The 22,767-nt window shown below is 43.4% G+C and overlaps 1 protein-coding gene and 1 pseudogene across 2 annotated transcripts in view; both read right to left on the reverse strand.

The window, feature by feature from the left end:
- The window catches only part of LOC126272511 (uricase), a 94,106-nt gene that overhangs the window by 22,980 nt on the left and 48,359 nt on the right, over window positions 1–22,767 (reverse strand). Inside the window, exon 2 of one of the 2 annotated variants that reach the window (XM_049975409.1) lies at window positions 1,411–1,542. The exons of the other annotated variant lie outside the window; for it this stretch is intronic. Coding sequence (XP_049831366.1) covers window positions 1,411–1,542 — 132 coding nt within the window. The remainder of the gene's footprint in view (window positions 1–1,410; window positions 1,543–22,767) is intronic. 2 annotated transcript variants of the gene reach the window in all.
- Window positions 13,342–13,458, reverse strand: LOC126274565 (5S ribosomal RNA; annotated as a pseudogene).

Genomic DNA, 22,767 nt, shown 5'->3' on the forward strand with positions numbered 1-22,767 from the left:
GAAACACCACCATTCGTAGCTAAGTGATGTAACATGGGGAGCATCGGCGTCCAACCTATATTCTTCTGTTTTGAGTCTTTTTTCCTCAACGACTGAATGGTATGCCCCGAATATGCACGAAAGATAGATATCCAACTAAATAGTGCCACGAGAACGATTGCTGGCGTTGTCAAATCAGCACCTGCAGAATGTTTGCTACTACTCAGCAACATTTAACGCCCTCAACTACAAGGCATAAGAGCTAAGAAGTGTAACGGGCAACAGAAATCTAACAATCCAATAAGAAATCGATGATGCAAACCATAACGGACTCCGCTCTAGACGACCATCAACAATAGTAGCAAGGGGCGCTGTGGAAGACGAATTCAATGTTACTGATGAATGGGCTCGAGACTGGACTGTCCGCCTCGGTAGCCGGGGGGTCAGCGCGGTTAATTGCTAATCGAAGGGGCCCCGGTTCGGTTCCCTGCCGAGTCGGAGATATTCTCCACTCAGGGTGTTGTGTTGTCCTCATCGTCCTTGCGGCTTATATGACCAGACTAAGCCTATGCAACTTTGACCAGAATATGGCTTAACCCTAATGAATACACTGAATTGTCGTAAAACACGGACGTATCATCTTTCCAATAATGGGATAGCTGCATGGGCACGTCCCGAAAGCCAATAAGTAAAAGAAAAGGATTGAGCCACAAAATAATAATATGCCGTGTATCGTCCAAAAATCGCCGGGATTTGACTTGCTGCACAAAACGTGGTCAACGCTAAACAGATTTAGAACACAGTACGACAAACATTTTTTACACAAATGCGATACGTAACGGTCGCCACTTAGTGGTAGCGGAGAACAGCAGACCATAAGGCACATCACAGAAGGATGCTGCCGAGAATTCTTCTGAGTTATATGGCCTTGGTCCATGGAACTCTTCTATCCCTGGCGTTTCGTCCAAAGTTACGATGGACGTCTTCGGAGGTGCTCCTGGTTGTGCTGAGTCTTGCCGACTGTTAGAAGTCGGCAAGACTCAGCACAACCAGGAGCATCTCAAGAGATGACTTACATAGTTTTGGACGAAACGCCAGGTATAGAAGAGTTCCATAGACCACGGCCATACAACCTGGAAGAATTCTCAGCAGCTGAAACATCCGGTCGTGAAAGCCTTCACTGTATGACAGAAGGGTGCCCCCAAATACGTTGGTAGACCAGAAAGCCTCCTACTGACGACTCCAAAATCGATAGTCCACACAGATGCTCTAGATGATTGTTTATAAGATGTTATATTGTAAATATTGTGCTGTGCACAGTATGTATACTTTTTTCAATTTGTCAAAAACAGTACAGTGAATAAATAAATGCAGAGTTGTCACCCAGATGTGTCACCAGTGCTCTGCCTTGACGAATGCTGGGCTACTGACCTGTCAGAGTAAGACCAGGGCATGGTGTCTGGTGACTGCTGATCGTCGACGTCTGCCTCCTTCTGGTCGCTCGAGGCTGCCGGAGGCGCAATGTCGCCCGGCCGCACCGGCCGCCCCGTTTTGAAGGCGTCGCTGCGGACAAAGGGCAAGTTGAGAGCCGCCGCCGGCCTTGTGACGGGCAGCAGATAGGGGGAGATTCGTGTAAACACGGGCGGGCGCCCGCCACGCGCCGCGCCGCTGCCGGCTGACCCCGGGCCGCCGCCGACCGGTTCGCAGCCGGATCGGCTGCTCGATCAGGGTCGCCACCCTAATCTAATCGACTGCAATAAATATACCTCGGCGGTTCGCAGCGTCTGCTGCGCAGCTAACTGGTCGTGTACTGCTTCTCTGGGACACGTCAGGCGCCCGCCTCGTGCACCCTCTGAACCAGCTGTACAAACTACCTTCCGCCTACTATACAACAAACAGAACTAACTCTTTTCGCCGATGCCAGTAGTACTGTAGTCAGTCCGAACAGACATCCAGCAACAGAAGAAATGGTATTGTTGTAAATACTGTTGAGTGTTTTTTTGCCGCGCGGGATTAGCCGAGCGGTCTTAGGCGCTGCAGTCATGGACTGTGCGGCTGGTCCTCCCTCGGGCATGGGTGTGTGTGTTTGTCCTTAGGATAATTTAGGTTAGGTAGTGTGTAAGCTTAGGGACTGATTACCATAGCAGTTAAGTCCCTTAAGATTTCACACATATTTGAACATTTTTTTTTGTTTTTTGCAAATTCACTTACAATTTCGAAAAGACACTTGATACTAAGTAAAAACAACTTTCCGGGGAGCGCAACCACACATCGGAGACATAATGAATACAATTTAAAAAAAAAAACACTCAACATTCAATGACGTTTCAAACTATCATAAACATAATAATAATTTAAAAAGTCAAGAATGATGAGGTGTTTACAAAAGCGACGTTTATGAAAGTGCTATATTTGCATCTACCTGTTTCAGGTCAGTAAACACGCATTCTGAGGTTTATAATGATTATATTTTCATACTGTAGACAGACAGAGTCCCAGTTTTCGGCAAGTTAACCAAGTTAAGTGTCAAACCACAGTCGTGGTTTGTCATAATAAATCAATGGTGGGTAAGTAAAAATTAAAGTCCTGTGTGATGTGCGTACCTCCGCCGTATATACAGCTGCTGTCTATCGGACCCTGTAATATACCCTGTGGTTCCCAGTGCTTCCCAATAGGTGGCAGTGGTTCCCAGTAGGTGGTTCGAGGACCCCCAGGGGTCCGCGTGCTATGCCAGAGGGGTCCTCAAGATGCTATTAGAATAAAAAATATATTAAATATATTTCGTACAATAACAGATTTTTTGTTTTTGCCCCTCAATATTTTTTTCAATAATGAATATGTCAACGTTTTTCCTGAGTAGCAAAACATTTAAAAAGACTCTTAATTTGACTTTTTTAGGTACTTTATATGACAAGGTACCAATCATGCTCGATGAGAGGGTCCTCGAAAAAATTTTGTTGGGAACCCCTGCCCTACGGGGTGTTATCCGGCCTCACTCATTCAGCAGTCATGCTTTTCACATTCTGACAAGCATCACTTTCATTACGACAGACTACTAGTTTGGTTTGACACTTAACGTGGGTAACTTCCAGAATGCTGGGAACCTGTAACTCTTCATCTTCATTATGAAAATATAACCATTATAAACCTGAAATGCGTCAATACTGTCGTGAAAGCTGTAGTTTGGAAAAAGCCCCTTCATACAGCTATAGGACTTTTGGAAACACTTCATCATTCTCGACTTTTTCCTTCGTTATACTTTTTTAGAAGTTGATTCCTTTTTGGGTGTTTTTATTGTTATGAAATTCAATATATTAGTTCCAAGGGATCCTCAGCCGTGACAAATTTCTTGAATAACAGTTCGCAGCAACTGGCTGTTAGTGTTGGGATTAAACCATCCTTTCATCTTGTATTGTGTGGTTTCGGCTGTGCGGCCATTCTCAAGTGTAGGTTATAGCCCTTACGTGCACGTACACTACCTGTTCAATAGTACTCGGACACCTCTATAGAATCTGGTCTAACGGGGCCGTTTCATGAACCTCACATTTGTGACGGATCTTTCGTGTTTGTGGTGCCGCTTCCATAACGGACATTACGAGGGACGTTCGATAAATAATGCAACGCATTTTTTGTCCTCGGCCGATATCGTTTGTGAAAATGAGGTTTTTCTTGTCGGACTTTGTGAAATATTCCCGCTTCAGCTCCTACTGTTTCATGAAGTTACGATAGGTGGCGGCACAGTAGGTAGTCTTCAAAATGGCGTCTGCAACGGAGGTGCGTTCCAAGCAGAGAGTGTCATTGAGTTTCTTTTAGAGGAAAACCAGAGCATCGCAGATATAAAGCGTAACACACAAACCAAATATTTATGTCCGGGCATTAGTTTTTATGTCAAAGTTATCGGTTTAGGACCCCTGTATTTAAAAAAAACCTGCTTCCTTACACAGCGATAGGAACTGAATGACCCCTCGAATATCAGGTAGCATATTGAGCCTTTATAGCCTCCGATGATGTCTCGAGCACTGGAAGGCGAAACGTTGGGCAGTGAATTATGCCTTGGACAAGGGTCTAGTGCTCAAGAAACAAAAAATTAATGTAGCAGTTAATGCTTGTAATAAATAGGCTTCATCATCGTACAAATTCACTTTCTTCCATTCATATGCTCCCAGAGTTAATAATTACTACTAACTCGCCTTATAACAAGAAAATATGTGAAACATATTGACTATAGGCAGTGTCTCACAGTTTTAAATGTGTAAATAATCCCTTATTAACCACAGAAGTTGCTGATCAAAAAAAGAAATTTCCTTTTTTCCCACTTTTGATCTCACAGATATATATCACAAAATGTGAATCCAGCATATTCACCGTAAGCAAAACTATACAATAAGAAAATATAACCTACCTGCTTATGTCATAGTCATAACTAATAACAGACTATGCGGCATCGCAGCTTTTACAATCATACACCGCCCGTCAGGAAGTCCCAAGGCTGATTTTATTTCTGCCGTAGAAGCGACGTAAGCCCAGTTGCTACGGTGGCAGCTTGAACTAACGTGTCTAAACAACAGTTGTGCATTCGAGTATCAGTTGCGAGCAGGCAGTTTTAAGTAGTGGAGGTGCGACCATAGTGTGTCATCGTTGTTGTACCACAAATTGCCATGGAGCAACGAACTGAACATCTCTAAATTAAGTGTTCAAGACGTTCTCCACAATGTTTTGAAGAAGATAAATTTATTGTGCAAAGTTTGTCTTGCAAAAACAATGATTCAAGTACAAAACGCAGACATTTCTCTTCAGAAAAAAGAATCACGGATGACGTGACTCTCTGTTACGACTAGGAACCTACCACAGAAATGTAGTGAACAACGTCCCAAACAACTTTCTGTGCGATGTATTCAAGTGGAGGGGAACTATGCAGTATACCTAAAGCACTAAAATGACCATCTTAACTTTTCGTATTTTTTTATTAATCTACACTAGAAACGTTTTGTACTGATAGGGTGTAGCGTCTGTCACAAAGAATGAAGAGCACCCCTTACTGTTGTGAAGGTTCAGACACCGTACAATCAATGTAAATGTGGATTTCACGAAACAGCTTTCAATTTCGTACCAGCACAACGCATATCGACAAATGGAAGAGGACCATTCTCTGTTTATTGTGTCGATGAAAACAATGCTATGGATAAGCACACTCGCTCGCAGTTGTTTAACGATTTAACAGTCACATTCGTTTCAAAACTGTTTGCCAACATCAGAAGATTTTATTTATATAGAGTCAACTAATGTGGTATAACGACAAATATCTAAGAGCTTTTATAATCGTGGGACGGCCGCGGTGGTCTCGCGGTTCTAGGCGCGCAGTCCGGAACCGTGCGACTGCTACGGTCGCAGGTTCGAATCCTGCCTCGGGTATGGATGTGTGTGATGTCCTTAGGTTGGTTAGGTTTAAGTAGTTCTAAGTTCTAGGGGACTAATGACCACAGCAGTTGAGTCCCATAGTGCTCAGAGCCATTTGAACCATTTTTTATAATCGTGGAATAGAACACAGGCTATCAGCAGAAGAAGAGACGTCGGTTGTAGTATGTAATTCGTGCAAAGTTTGCCTTTCGTTTGTTCCTCCACTCCACAGCAATTTTTGGAACTACCCGTATGCGTCCATTACAAAATAATTTTGGTTCTACAACTGTCTCATGATAAGTCTAAACCGCATCAAAGTCCTTGCAAGTGTTCTCAAATCGTCCGTAAATAACAAATTTGCCAGAGAATACAACAACGCGTTCTACGACGTTCGTACATGAGTAACACGAATTGCTGTGATGATCGTACTGAATTTACACTCTGTATCTCGACGAGACGTAGCTAACGCCTATACCGTGTTGAGTGACGATCTCTGCCTTCATTATTGATAATAGTCTACGTCAGTGAGATGACAGAACGTAGTCAAATTCACGCCCCGTTATCTGGAAAATGGTTGTTATCATAGCATTCAGTTCTATACCCAATTATATGCAATTTTTATGTTTTCTTTTTCCGTTTTTCTGAAGTCCTCTCACCATCGAGTTCATTAAAAATACTTGAAAATCAGATTTTACGATTGAAATATGAGGAAACCGGACTGCTATTTTTTTTACAGAAGTATAATCTAAAATCTATTATAAAGGTGGAGGGAAACGCCGAAATTACGAAGTGTAGCAGCGGAAAACACACACATACACGCAGGGAAGAGAAAGAAGACAGAGAGGGAACGTATCATCTAAAGTAGCAAGTACAGGAAACGTGGATGAAAGCTAGATGGAAAACAATGACTACCTCTGTAGGCGCCAAAACATTTTAAGGTACGTATGAGGAATCTTGGACAAGCGTACTCGGGAGACAAAAAGTAATATTCGACTTTGACTTTAGCACCAGTGAATTACATTTTGGTGACATGTTTCAACCGCGCAGGACGTAAAGAAAATAGTCAAAATAAACAGCGCAAGAGCTACAGTAAATGCTACTGTGAACCAGTACCTAATTTATGAAGCAGTCCTTTCACAGCGGTCTCTTGCTAGCTCTCCTTCACGTTGTAATGTTCGACTGTTGAGAGCCTTATAAGTAGTACATGTGAATGCCTCGGACCGTATTAGGGAAACTTCTCTGTTAATTTCCTTGCGATAACAGTGCATACAAAATTGATATCAATATTGAATCAGTGATATTTATCAGTTTTTCAATACACTCACTGGGATGACTAGCTTCTCAGGGACCGAGATAAGGAAACAGCGACGGAAAGTGACCAGGAATGAACGGTTGCAAGGCCGCGTTTGTCATCAGCCTCCACTGCAATACCTGACTCAGCGGAATTGTCAACAGGGGCAGTGGCTTGTAATGATAACATTCGTGTGCAACAGTAAATATTTTCAACTAACGACATGAGTAACTTCACTGAAATGATCTGTGTGTTCAGTACCATGTAAAAACATAGAGTAACTTCCATTCAGCTTTACTTGGGATTGTTTACTAGTGTTACAGTGAAAACGATATATGTCAAATAAACAATATATGTCGTGTATGTCAGTTACCCGGGACGAATAACTAAATAAAAGGAAGCTGTACTTCCGTATTAAAATTTTATTATTAAGTAAACATGCTATGTATTCAAAGACTTGTTTATAAATAGGACAAAGTAAAAAAATAAAAGGACACTGCAAAGTTCTGTCCAATTGATAGCATCAGGAACATAATTTCCGTTGATGAATGCAGGTGAAACTGCAGTGTAGCTGTCAGTTTTGTTTTGAACTACCTCGGTAACGTGTTTTCATTCAGACAGAAAAAAAAAAGATCTTAAAAAATAATTTTTAACATACGTCGGCATAAAAACATCGAATTTGTTTTCACAAGAAAAATTTTCTAATTTCCCTCCCTCCAGAATAGCGTTCTCGCTTGAAAATAATAGAACTATTGCGTAAATCTAGCTACTGATTAAATTACACTTAAAATGGTATTTCTCGTTGTTCTTGCAGCGGGCTGAATTTAGCAACAAACTGAATTTGATTCCTCTCACGGCAGCAAAATCTTCACCTGATATAAGAAATACTGTTTCTGTCATACATCTAACAGACAAAAATCCAACGCCGGTTTACTCTTCGAAATCCGGTAAGTAGTGTTGAAAGAATCACAACAGAATAATTCTGTTTTGAACTGCCTTATGTGTAAGTTAATGACTGCATACCCAAGTACGAAAATACATGAAAAGAGAAAAGAGAAGGAGATGTTAGCACCGCGCGGAAGCCTGTGTAAATGGGGTAGGGAGGAAATGACGCTTTTTTTTTATCTGTCCATAATTTCGAATGTGTGATCAGTCTCACTTAGCCACTTCGAACTGGAATTACCAATCAGGCTAGCGTAACATTTCCTTCTGATATCAGGAACTTATTTATAAGACATAATATGTTCAGACCAGGAAAGTATTAACTTGTAAGTCCTGCAAGTTCACAGGACTTGCTTACACAGATTTGTAAGAGTAAAACCCAGTTGAATTCGTCTCTAATGACACTAGCAGTGGGAAGTACTATTGCTCCATTTTAAAACGTAAAGTTTTTAGATATATCTCTATGGTCAATAGTGCTATGGCAAAAGAAAATAAGTCATTTCGTTGATAATATCTAGCAAATCATCTGGATGAAAAATTTTATTAGGAAATCTTAAATTATTCCAGAAATATTTGTGATTAACAACTCAGGTGATTAACAATATATGTAAACTATGAGAGATGTCACGTTTACAACACATTCATTGACCACTACGTGACACTTACAAGGCGACGCAACGAGTGAAGCAACATTTTGTTGGTGTGTGCGAATGCTCAGTTCAGGCGCGTGAATGTGAACGATGGAGGACGAGAAGGGCCTTACGACGAAATTGATACAAGAGTGCATGGGAAAGATCGATGCGCCGGTCACACAGTACAGACGTTTCACCATGACGGCATTGTGTTACATCTTCCAGGAAAAGAAACTGACATCAGTTGGTTATCATCTGAGGAGGAAAGTTTCTACGACGGGACTGAGGCAAACCTGTTCCCTACGCAACGCTAAATGACTCAAGAACGATTACATTGAAAGGTGGCGTAATGTGTCATCTGACCAAATGGGGTATCTGCCTAGCACGAGGAAGGCACTATGTCGCCGTGCTACACTGCCGAATAAACCGGATTGGGCATTTTGAGGAAAAGTCAAGATAGGAAACTAAGAATAATATACGAGTTCACTGGTGTGCAAAACTGAAGGACAAAAGTGACTTTCACATGATGTGGCACTGCCAAGTGACGTAGTTCGATTAAACTTAGCTAGAAATGACAGCTGTAGTATAGTACAGAAGGCAACAAACAGAAAAACCTAATGAGACGGAAATAACGATACGGTCCGGCACAAATTTTCATCGTCGTCGTTCCATTGTGCACGTGATGCTTATGCATATTTGCAGCTGCGAATACATTTCATGTAAGACAGTAATGACATTTTCATTCAAAGACAATAATGGCACTGACGTCACCGACGTTTATGATTGTCTCCTGAACATTAAATTTCATGAAACTGACCGAAAATTTCCATTTTCAATTTGTTGTTTTTTTATTTATTACTGCAGCTCATCGACAATAACTTCGCAAAGTGTCAATGAAGAAATCACGTCCGGAGTGCCTGAAAAATAATTAAATGTATGACGCGACCTTCCGGCTACTCCCACTCTTTGAAGCACTGCGGCTTTTCGCGGATGATGCTGTAGTATCCAGAGAAGTTGCAGCATTAGAAAATTGTAGCGAAATGCAGGAAGATCTGCAGTGGATAGGCACTTGGTGCTGGGAGTGGCAACTGACCCTTAACATAATAGACACATGTAACGTATTGCGAATACATAGAAAGCAGGATCCTTTATTGTATGATTATATGATAGCGGAACAAACACTGGTAGCAGTCACTTCTGTAAAATGTCTGTGAGTATGCGAGCGGAACGATTTGAAGTGGAATGATCATATAAAATGAATTGTTGGTAAGGCGGGTGCAAGCTCGAGATTCATTGGGAGAGTCCTTAGAAAATGTAGTCAATCAACAAAGGAGGTGGCTTACAAAACACTCGTTCAACCTATACTTATTGCTCATCAGTGTGGGATCCGTACCAGATCGGGTTGACGGAGAAGATAGAGAAGATCCAAAGAAGAGCGGCGCGTTTCGTCACAGGGTTATTTAGTAACCGTGATAGCATTACGGAGATGTTTTGCAAACTCAAGTGGCAGACTCTGCAAGAGAGGCGCTCTGCATCGCGGTGTAGCTTGCTGTCCAGGTTTGGAGAGGGTGCGTTTCTGGATTAGGTATCGAATATATTGCTTCTCCCTACTTATACCTCCCGAGGAGATCACGAATGTAAAATTAGAGAGATTCGAGCGCGCACGGAGGCTTTCAGACAGTCGTTCTTCCCGCGAACCATATGCGACTGGAACAGAAAAGGGAGGTAATGAGAGTGGCACGTAAAGTGATCTCCGCCACACACCGTTGGATGGCTTGCGGAGTATAAATGTAGATGGAGATGTACTAGCTCGGTGAACAACTATTCTGTGGATTACTTTCAAGCAAACTTGCACGGGATATATACACTGAAGAGCCAAAGAAACTGGTACACCTGCCTAATATCTTGTAGGGCCCCCACGAGCATGCAGAAGTGCCGCAACACGACGTAGCATGGACTCAACTAATGTCTGAAGTTGTGCTGGAGGGAACTGACACCGTGAGGTTGTCTCCATACCCCTACACGTCCGTCCGCTCGATGCAAATTGAAACGAGTCTCGTCCGATCAGGCAACATCTATCCAGTCATCCACAGTCCAATGTTAGTGTTGACAGGCCCAGGGTACACGATTGGGTCTTCGGTTGTCGACCACGGTGGAGAAGGAATGTATCGCCCTGCTAGAAGAATACCTTACGAATCGTGTGGCCAGCATGGGAGCATGTTGCAGAGCATGTGTGATTTTCACACGCCCTATTAAGAAACATGTCCCACTTTTTGTAATACGCAGGGGACCAACATCAGTCGGTGACGTCAGTGTAAATATTGTGTTTGAATACCTCGTTTCTGTTCGTGTCACTGCGTGTTTCTTTCAGTTACTTTCTTTGCTGTAGTGTAGCATTTGTTACTATGTATGCTCAAAGTCATTGACATACGTTATTTGGTGGTGACACATCAAGCTAAAGTTGCTTTCATCCCCATGTTTTGCACACCACTGTATTAAGCTCGTATTGTTCTCCCCATCAATGTATCAATTACATTTACATCGATACTTCGTAATCTACCTTACGGCGCGTGGTGCAGGGTACCCCGTGTGGGGTCCTGCCGACTCGTCTCGTATAGGGTGCATAAAGGATGCTGCGTTCTCGGAATGCCATAGAACAATTCAAGCAAAAACACGTTAATAGTCTTATTACAAATAAGAAGAATGACAATACTTAACTTGTATTTTCAACAAGTGGTCGCAAGTGATGGGCGGCTTGCAAATAAGTGTTCTTTCCCATATATAATGATCAGACAACTAATTGATATGGATCACACGTCGCCGGCCGCGGTGGTCTCGCGGTTCTAGGCGCTCAGTCCGGAGCCGCGCGGCTGCTATTGTCGCAGGTTCGAATCCTGCCTCGGGCATGGATGTGTGTGATGTCCTTAGGTTAGTTAGGTTTAAGTAGTTCTAAGTTCTAGGGGACTGATGACCACAGATGTTAAGTCCTATAGTGCTCAGAGCCATTTTTTTTTTTATCACACGTCACTGCTATCGTAGCACCCTCTTCTACGCCGTGCTAATACTGTCCGGAACCACGTGGCTGCTGCGGTCGCAGATTCGAATCCTGCCTCGGGCATGGAAGTGTGGTATGTCCTCAGGTTAGCTAGGTTTAAGTAGTTCAAGGTCAAGGGGACTGATGACCTCAGATGTTAAGTCCCATAATGCTCAGAGCCATTTGAACCATTTTTGAGCACTGTCTGAATACTGTGCTGCCGAGACTGGCAGGAGCGGCCCTTATATTCTCCTCTTGTAGAGGCCACTCCTGTCATGGTGCCGTCCTAATCAGCGCACCATTGGCCGACGTCATCTCACCGCCTTCTCGTCTCTTGCGTTCTTCATCTCCCTTTCCTCACTTGTGGTTACGCCAGAACACCCCGTACCTCTACTAGTCATTTCCTTTCCTGTTCCGCTTGCAAGTAGAGCGAGAGAAAAATGACTGTCTATATGGCCTCGCATGAGCCCTAATTTCTTGTATCTTATATTCATGGTCCTCCGCTCAATGTATGTTGGAGGCGTCAGTATGTTTCTACAGTCAGCTTCAAGCGCCGGTTCTCTACATTTTCTCAGCCGTGTTCCTCGAAAACAATGTCGCCTTCCCTCCAGCGATTCCCATTTGAGTTTCCGAAACATCTCCGTAAGTCTTTCGTGTAGTTCGCACCTACCAGTAACAAATCTAGCAGCACAGTTCTGAACTGCTTCGATGTCTTCCTTTAACCCGACTTGGTATGGACCCCAATCTCTGGAGCAGTACTCAAGAACAGGTCGCACTGGCGTCGTATATACGATTTCCTTTACAGATGAAAGACACTTTTTTAGAATTCCCCCAAGAAACCAAAGTCGGTCATTCGCCTTTCCTGCTACAATCCTCACATCCAAGGATAAATTAAACTTAAAATTATACCTGAATGCACAATTTTATGTCCAGACACACTTTCCATCTGAAGTGGCCATTCGTACTAGAATGTACAATAAATGTCGTTATCGCTATTTGTTCTCCTACTTTCTGGAAGAACTTCGGCTCGTTCCAAACCCACATGTAAGGCGTAATATTCCGTGACTACGTGGCGCGATAGAAAAGAAGCGTACTCATGGACCAGGGATCAGTCTTTAGTGCCTATCCTGTTATCCTGTTGCAGGTTTCCGCTGATTTCCTTTTATTGTCTCTAAGCACTATGGGACTTAACATCTGAGGTCATCAGTCCCCTAGACTTAGAACTACTTAAACCTAACTATCCTAAGGTCATCACACACATCCATGCCCGAGGCAGGGTTCGAACCTGCAACCGTAGCAGCAGCGCGGTTCCGGATTGAAGCGCCTAGAACCGCTCGGTCACAATGGCTCATGCCAGATATGGCCAGTTCGTCTCCCTCCTTTTGTCCAACTGCGTTTCCGCTTCGTCCCTAATGACCTCGCTGCCAGCTAAACTTTCAGTTTTTGCCCTTCCTCGTAAATATCTAGTGCCAGTGACTTTTAAGAGATTTAAATTATCGTAAGTAAGAGAACGTTAAAAGTCTAAAGATGTATAACATGTTGTAGGATTACACACATGCATAAGCGTTCGCGTGTAGCCCAAATAAAGCTGACAGACGATGATACGTAGACACGCGTACTGCAATTGCTTGTTCACATTACAGCATTTCACACCTCCCAAGATTTGCGTTGAGCACAGGTGTGACATCACTCATTTCACGTGGAGTACCGTGCAATATGACCTTCAGCAGGTGTTTCCGTTTCATATACAACGTATATTTCGTAGTTAAAAAAAAAAAACTTAACTCCTCCCGAGGGACTGATGACCTCAGATGTTAAGTCCCATAGTGCTCAGAGCCATTTTATTGAATTCCTCCCGAACAGGCCATGAAGGCCCAATGGCACCGACAGGCCACCGTGTCATCCTCAGCCCACAGGCGTTACTGGATGCGGATATCGAGGGGCATTTTGACAGCAGTTCGCTCCCCCAGACGAATGTCAGTTTCAGAAACTCGGAGCCGCTACTTCTCAATCAAGTAGTTCCTCAGTTTGCCTCATTGCCTCACAAGGGCTGAGTGCACCCCACTTCCCAACAGTGCTGGCAGACTGGATGGTCACCCATCCAAGTGCTAGCCCAGCCCGACAGCGCTTAACTTCGGTGATCTGACGGGAACCGGTGTTACCACTGCGGCAAGGCCGTTGGCCGTATTTCGTAGTTTAACAGATCCACAATTGTGTCAATGATTAACAACGAACATACATATGCAGCAGCATCACTCGTCGTAGACGTTACGCAAATTGGCTTACCAAAGATGTGGAAAACGTACAGTAAGACGAATTATGTCACTGAGTCATCGAGTAAAACTGAAGTGATATCAGGTGATCCCCAGGGAAGCGTCCTGGGACCTCTGCTGTTCCTGATCTATATAAATGACCTGGGTGACAATCTGACCAGTTCTCTTAGGTTGTTCGCAGATGATCCTGTAATTTACCGTCTAGTAAGGTCATCCGAAGACCAGTATCAGTTGCAAAACGATTTAGAAAAGATTGCTGTATGGTGTGTCAGGTGGCAGTTGACGCTAAATAACGAAAAGTGTGAGGTGATCCACATGATTTCCAAAAGGAATCCGTTGGAATTCGATTACTCGATAAATTGTAAAATTCTCAAGGCTGTCCATTCAACTAAGTACCTGGGTGTCAAAATCTCGAACACCTTCAGTTGGAAAGACCACATAGATAATATTGTGGGGAAGGCGAGCCAAAGGTTGCGTTTCATTGGCAGGACAGAAGATCCAACAAGTCCACTAAAGAGACAGCTTACACTACACTCGTTCGTCCTCTGTTAGAATATTGCTGCGCGGTGTGGGATCCTTACCAGGTGGGATTGACGGAGGACATCGAAAGGGTGCAAAAAAGGGCAGCTCGTTTTGTATTATCACGTAATAGGGGAGAGAGTGTGGCAGATATGATACGCGAATTGGGATGGAAGTCATTACAGCAAAGATGTTTTTCGTTGCGGCGAGATCTTTTTACCAAATTTCAGTCACTAACGTTCTCTTCCGAATGCGAAAATATTTTGTTGAGCCCAACCTAAATAGGTAGGAATGATCATCAAAATAAAATACGAGAAATCAGAGCTCGAAGAGCAAGGTTTAGGTGTTCGTTTTTCCCGCGCGCTGTTAGGGAGTGGAATGATAGAGAGGTAGTGTGATTGTGGTTCGATGAACCCTCTGCCAAGCACTTAAATGTGAATTGCAGAGTATTCATGTAGATGTAGATGTAGATGAATGACGGAGGGAGGGACGTCCAACGGTGATACTGCGCACATCGGCAGACTAACGTAACGGAGCAGAGGAGGCCAACTCAGACAGCTCACCAGATGATCTTATAAGGGCGCCGTGGGTACACACGTTAGGATGCAGAGAGCCTAATTACGATACTTGCAATCGATTCAGTGTCATCATCATTGTGTCAAGGAGACAGTGTGAAATCTTAATTGGAACTGGGTGTATTGCATAATATCTTTTTGCAGACTAAAAACGGGTTTACTAAGCCTAGATACAAGACAAATAAAACTGTAACAGATTAAAGGATGCAGTAATGGTCAAGAGGTCGATAAGTTTGAGGTATCTTGTTTTGGACTGGGAAAATGCATAGTAGGTCGTACACCTCTGAATTCAATGAATTCAATCAAAGGATGTTAACTGCCAAATGGTACAGCAATGGCATTTTTCGATCATTTGGATAACCCTTTCGCAGGAAATGGGATGTTGAAATATTTTCAGCAACTAGCTTCGTCCAAACGTATCAGTCATGAACTTTGTGTCTGTCTGAGATGAGTATAAACCATAGGAAATGGCAGACTCATTCCATATACATGAATTGCATTGAGAACTTATGGAACAGTTTTAAAGCTTTTTTATCGTCTACAATCACAGACACTCTCATGTCTTATTAGAGTCCCCCAGATGGAATGGGACCTCTTTTCTCAAGATGACATCAGGACCTCAATATACTAATTAGAAGGATGTCCTACGGTGTTAAAGACCTGAACCATCACGTATGATGCAAAGACTGAGTGAAAAAGTGGCGGAGTTTTAGTGCACTTATGTCGTATCAAGGACAATAAATTATACATATTGCATCCAGGCGAATTCAAATGGTTCAAATGGCTCTGAGCACTATGGGACTTAACATCTGAGGTCATCAGTCGCCTAGAACGTAGAACTAATTAAACCTAACTAACCTAAGGACATCACATACATCCATGCCCCAGGCAGGATTCGAACCTGCGACCGTAGCGGTAGCCTGGCATATTCATAGTGTATACAACCTAACCTGGTTTGTCAACCGATACCGCTGTGACGCAAGGTACTCAGATTATTAAAGCTACACTAAATTGATAATAATATTCGTAGGCATAGATCGTTAACTATCGTCTTAGCTGAAGACAGTATTAATACAGGGAGACGAGAAAGTTTACAGAGGAAAACGTAATCATTTAAGTAACACTGAAATTTAAATAAATATCGAAATGAATATTATTTTGTCATTAAAGTTATAGTTAACGTTATGAGAAGTCGACGTTCAGTAAGAGTAGAGGTTTGGTTTCTTTTACATGACCTCATCCAAATAAAAGCTAGAGAACTTTTCCGACTTTGTAGGATAGCTAGCATGGTCTCATTAGAAAATCATCATTCTATTAAAGAATTTAATTTTTTTAAAAAGAAACTAGGTCTTCCTGACGTAGTTGTACTGTTCTAACTTTACTTCGATACGCCTGTTTTCGTTTAAGAAATTTTTAACAACTTCTTTTTTCCGGTGGAATGGGCTATGGACCACTGGAAACCTTTAATCTGCTTTTTTCATTGAAATTGCGACCAGTGACTGTGGGACCTCCCTATTGGAAGTTAAATACTGGTTGTCGGTGAAGACTTATTTTCTTTTGAATTACAGGAAAACCGAAGTAAGTTTCATATCACATTATTAAATATTTCATGTGTCTTCAGACAATTGGAGTGGATCTCTTACTTTGAGCATTTACAGTCGTTCGTCTTGGACACGCCAGTTCTGTCATTTCTAACACAACAGATATGGTATTTGAAAACCATTCAAAAGATGTTTAAATTATTGAAAATTATTGCATCTGTGGGATAGAAAATAACGTCTCTCCAGTATCTTTTTTTTTTTTTACAATTTATCTACAACATCTTGTCTGAGAAACTACCCTGTGGAAATATGTACGACGTTTTGCACATGCGAAAATTCTTTTACCAAAACGGCTTATCAGAGGGTACACAGGTGACGGCGTTTCAACAAAAACGACGGAGGACCTCGAGAGGATAAAAGGCGCTGCTGATGGCGGCACCTCCTGCCAAACAGACACTATGGACGGACGGTAATTTAGTTTCAGCAGACAAAGAGCCGTAATATTAGAGAGACACCGCCTTTTAATTAAGCGATCGCCCCTTTCAGACTTCCCTGCATCCTGTCATTTACCCTTTGACACTGGAGAACAAAAAGAAGCCACCGTAAAAGCGTTCACAATGACTGCTGGAAGCGTTCTCATCTATCCACGCCTTCTCATGTAACCTGTGCACGTATTCTTTGAGAGCAGCAAGTCTTCGGCAAGTTAACTCTTCCTACCCTAAAGAGATATTCTGCTGTACGAGTACAGTGTTCTGGAATTATTCCTGTTTCACTGTCATTTATTGAGAGAATGAGATTATGTAGCAGATGACCGGTAGATGCTGAGGTTTTGCCATGTACAGTTTATATACATTGAGGTGATGTCATGGGACAGCGATATGCACGAATATAGGTGGCGGAAGTACCGTGTACACTAGGTATAAAAGGCGGGTGCATTGATGGAGCTATCATTTGTACTCAGGTGATCCATGTAAAGAAGTTTGAGACGTGATTATGGTCACACGACGGGAATTAACAGACTGAACGCGAAATGGCAGTTGGAGCTACATTTCATTTCGGGAATCGTTAGGGAATTCAGTATGCCGAGGCCCACAGCGTCAGAGTGTGCCAATATTACCAAATTTCAGCCACTACCTCCCGCCACGGATAACGCAGTGGCCAACGGCCTTCATTTAACGACCGAGAACAGCGGCGTTTGCGTAGAATTTTCAGTGCTAACAGACATGCAGCAAAGGCCTTGCCGCAGTGAATACATCGGTTTACGTCAGATGACCGAAGTTAAGCGCTGTCAGGCGTGGCGGGCACCTGGATGGATGACCGTCCAGGTCGCCATGCACTGTCGCCATTCTTCGGGGTGCACTCAGCCTCGTGATGCCAACTGAGGAGCTCCTCGACCGAATAATAGCGGCTCAGGTCAACGAAAACCATCGTAACGACCGGAGAGCGGAGTACTGATCACACGCCCCTCCTATCCGCATATTGAACTGAGGATGACACGGCGGTCGGATGGTCTCGATGGGTCACTTGCGATCTGACAACGGAGTGCTTTGCTGTGCTTTAACAGACATACAACACTGCTTGAAATAAACACAGAAATCAACTAACGTATCCTTTGGGATAGTACGGCGAAATTTCTCATTAATGGGCTAGGACAGCAGACGAATGACGCGAGTGCCTTTGCTAATAGCACGACATCGCCTGCAGCGCCTCCCCTGGACTGGTGACCATATCGTTTGGACCCTAGACGACCGGGGAACAGAAGCTTGCTCATATGACTCTAGATTACAGTTGGTAATAGCTAATAATATGGTTGGATTGTGGTGCAGACCCCACGAAGCCAAGGATTGAAGTCGTCAAGAAGGCACTGTGCAAGCTTGTGGTGGCTCAAATGTTCAAATGCGTGTGAATTCCTAAGACACCAACCTGGTGAGGTCATCGGTCCCTAGACTTACACACTACTTAAACTAATTTAAGCTAACTTATGCTAAGAACAACCACCTCCACTAGGACCTTGCCTAGTACAGCGTCGTAGATCTCACGCATCGTCCCCTACGCCCCTCGGAGTAGGGGACCTCATCATCACATATGATAAGAACAACACACACATCCATGCCTGAGGGAGGACTCGAACCTCCGGCGGCAGGGGGTGGTGGCTCCGTAATGGTGTTTTCATGGGATCGACTGAGTTCTCTGGTCCAACTGAACCGATCATTGAATGTAAATTGTGCTGTTCGGCTGCTTGGAGACTATTTGCATTCATTCATAGACTTCATGCCAATGCCCCACGTCACCGGGTCACAATTTTTCGCTACTAGTTTGAAGAACATTCTGGGCAATTGGAACGAATGATTTGGCCACGCCGGCTTGTGTGCCCGAGCGGTTCTAGGCGCTTCAGTCTAGACCCGCGCGACCGCTATGGTCGCAGGTTCGAATCCAGCCTAGGGCATCAATGTGTGTTATGTCCATAGATTAGTTAGGTTTAAGTAGTTCTAAGTTCTAGGGGACTGATGACTTGAGCCATTTGAACCATTTTTGATTTGGCCACTCAGATCGCTCGACGTGAATCCCATCGAATATTCGTGGGACATAATCGAGAGGTCAGTTTTTGCATTAAATCCTGCGCCGCCAGTACTTTCGCAATTGTTGTTATTGTGTTCTTCAGTCACTGGACTTGTTTGATGCAGGTCTCCATGCTACTCTATCCTGTGCAAGCTTCTTCATTTCCCAGTACCTACTGCAACCTACATCCTTCTGAAACTGCTTAGTGTATCCATCTCTTGGTCTCCCTCTACGAGTTTTACCCTCCACGCTGTCCTCCAATACTAAATTGGTGATCCCTTGATGCCTCAGAACATGTCCTACTAACCATCTTCTAGTCAAGTTATGCCACAAATTTCTCTTATCCCCAGTTATATTCAGTACCTCCTCATTAGTTATGTGATCTACCCATATTCTCAGTATTCTTCTGTATTACCACATTTCGAAATCTTCTATTCTCTTCTCGTCTAAACTATTTATCGTCCATGTTTCACTTCTATACGTGGCTACACTCCACACAAATACTTACAGAAACGACTTCCTTTTGCAATTATGGACAGCTATAGGGAGCAGCTTGGCTCAATATTTCTGCAGGAGTCTTACAACGACTTGCTGAGTCCATGCCACGTCGAGTTTCTGCAGTAAGCCGGGCAAAAGGATATACCAAAGGATATTAAGAGGTATCCTGTGAGTTTTGTCATCTCAGTGTAGACTGACATCACGTTAGTGGCAATCAAATTGTGGATTTCTTTATCATGCTTTGTGCCTCATACCTGTGAATCGTGGTACAAAAATACTGGCTCAGTTGGAGAAAGATGGTGGAGGACCCAGCAATAGCCTGATTGAATAAACTGAAGTAGCGAACGCCGGATTCGATGTAGAGCAACTGAAGCCCAGGTAGACGATGAAAATCAAGTTTATTGAAATCAACATAAAACTTCTTCTTCTTTAGAGCACAATTACAGAATATAAGCAGTAGTTCACAACTAAGTCTTTGTCTTTGAAATGGGTGAGATATGTAAGCCCAATGGCTGTTGTCCACGGAAACTGAATCACAATTACTAAAGTCAAAGTACTGGTTCACGAGGAGCTGAATAACTACACAGTCCTTAGGTTAGTTAGGTTTAAGTAGTTCTAAGTTCTAGGGGACTAACGACCTACGATGTTAAGTCCCATAGTGCTCAGAGCCATTTGAACCAATAACCACACAAACACTGCGTCGGTCAATATACCACTCCAGGAGGCCAACGCTGTATAAAACATGTCTCTGCATAACTCGAGGACTACTGTTGGCGACTCAGTGTAGCATCGCCGGAGAAGATGCTAACCCGGTGGACTGTTGTCCGACGACAATCCGCGTCGTGATTCAAGGAGAACTTCTGACTGAGGAGTCAGGCTCAGGGCGCTTGGTCGTGGAGAAATGAGTAGCCGTAGCCACACTCCGGAGTCGTCAGGATACGGAGAGATCCATTTAAAAGTAATCGGTAAGGAGGAGGCGGGTAGGTCCACACCGACTGCAGCCTCTTGGAGCGACGCTGCTCACGCCTGTTGGTGTGCGCTCGTAACTGCAGTGGCGATGATGACCATTTAGCCCCAGAGCTTTTCGGCATAGGCCGCCCGCCACGCTACACTCGAGGGGTCTGAATTGCGATCTTCACCTAAAGTGGTTTAGCGGTGCTAGAGGAGACTTAATTCAAGGTTTCAGAACGTCGATGTGGCTCTGCTACTCCCAAAACCTCTTACATCCATAACCGAGAGGCCAGGCTAACGCATATGTCCACTGGCCATTTCTCATGCTGACGAAGAATAAATATCCTGTATTTCTGCGTCTACATAAACCAGAGTGAAGTACATGGTAGAGTGTGCTTAGCATGGTATTACATTTTAGGGTTTCTTTCTATTCGCGCATGGAATGATTAATTGAATGTATTTGTATATGCTGTGATCAGCCCTAGCGGAGCGGTACTTGTTGGGGGGGGGGGATGAGTGGGGGAGGAGGGGAAGAACATATCTAGATTCTTCACTTAATACTCGTCCTCGGTACTACGCAAGCGGAATCACTTTGATAACTAGTGTCTATCTTCAAGCATCTGCAAGTTCAAATTTTTTAAAATTTTCTTGACGCTCTACCGCAACTCATGCAAACCTAAACCTATTCTTACCATCCTGCTTTATGTGTGTTCAGTGCCCTATTTGGTACTGGTTCTACACACCTGAGTAATAATCTTAAATTGGGATGAAAAAGTGATTTGTAAGCAGCCTCCTGTCTAGACTGTCGATATTTTCCGAATATCCTGTGAATGAGTTAAGTCTGCCAACTCTGTTACCTACAACTGAGCCTAGGTGATCTATCCATTTCATATTCCTAGGAACTGCCACTCCCAGGTACATATCGGTTGCTTCCTGCAGCAGCTCATTGATGTTGTACTCATAGGATACTATTTTTCCGCGTTTAGTGGAGTGCACAGTTTTGCATTTACAACAATTTGCCAATATTTGCTCCACTTTGGAATATTATCAAGATCTTCCTGTGTACCTGTGCAGCTTTTTCCAGTTAGTATAACATTATACTTAACTGGATCATGCGACCGAACGGTTCTGGGTGCTTTAGCGCGGAACCGCTCTGCTGCTACGGTTGCAGGTTCGAATCCTACCTCGGGCATCGATGTGTGTGTTGTTCTTAGGTTAGTTTGGTTCAAGTATTTCTAAGTCTAGGGGTCTGATGACCTCAGGTGTTAAGTCCCATAGTCCTTAGAGCCATTTGAAACATTTAACTGGATCATTTCCAAACGTTAGAGGCTACTGTTAATACTGACTGCTGTGCTAGTAATATGTTACATAAACAATAAGTGTCTCGTGTCTGTGGGTGGCGAGGCGCTAGCGGAAACTTTCTCATCATTAGGCTGTTCATTCATGTGGAATCTTCAAACCAATAGCTCTCCATACCATCTACTCCACTGGGTAAGACGTAACGATTTACATAGTGTTCTGTCCGTCTGACGAGCTCCGTATATTCAATGATCCTTTTGGTGCTTTTCGACAGGGAGTAGTTCTGTGCTCATCGTCATTCGTCACACACATTCGTCACTACAATGATCAAATATTTATCAAACAGATTTTCACGACACAAATGATACATTACATGCAGGAAACAAAAATTTAAATTATCGCACAGACTCTCATCAAAATGGGTCACAACGTTTGCATTCGAGTTCCGAGTACGCACCAAAGTCCACTGTTATGTAAGCTACAGCGACTGCGTCCTTCGCTCGTTTAACGATGACACCAACTATCACCAAAAACAGCAGGAAAAAGCCTCCTCTACCTTAACCTGTTGTGTTGCCATTTCGTTCCGGAGCGAAAAGAATTAATGTTATTGTCATTCTTTGTATCAATATAATACAACAATGTTTACTTATTAGTGTTTATTTTACGTTAAGAAACTACAACGACCACTCCGAAGACCATCTCTAGACGAACGTTACATGGTATGCGGCACCAGACGTCTGCGCACAGGTCACGGAATTCCCATAATTTGCGTACTGGAGATTTTTGGACACGGAGGTGACATTCGGTAGCGTTCCAGATGTGTCCCATCGGGTTCAGCTCAGGCGAATTTGGTGGCCAAGATATCAACGTGACTCTAGTTTCATGTTCCTCAGACCACTGCAGCACAATTCTGACGTCGTGATACAGGCTGGAACTTAAAATGGTCGACTTCACTGTTTGGCCACCTTGGGAGAATAAAATTTCGCTTTTACAAAAATTCCTTGTCAGAAATTGCATGCACTGCGTTTCGTTGCAGTCTGTTCTCTACAAGCCATTTCCTTGTATTACATTCCAAGAATGAGGAAAATTTTTGAATAATCTGTCATGAAGATCATTGAGATGTATCAAGAAAAGCAAGGGACTCAGAAAAAAATCGTGTGGTGCCTCCACTTTACACGACACATTGTAGTGCAGCAAATCACTTGCTAATTCAATAATGGACAGGAACAGGAACCTATGAGCAGTCATACCATCCTGAACCACCTACTCGCAACGGA

Source organism: Schistocerca gregaria, chromosome 5 (assembly GCF_023897955.1).
Source record: "Schistocerca gregaria isolate iqSchGreg1 chromosome 5, iqSchGreg1.2, whole genome shotgun sequence".
In the NCBI taxonomy this organism is placed as follows: domain Eukaryota; kingdom Metazoa; phylum Arthropoda; class Insecta; order Orthoptera; family Acrididae; genus Schistocerca; species Schistocerca gregaria.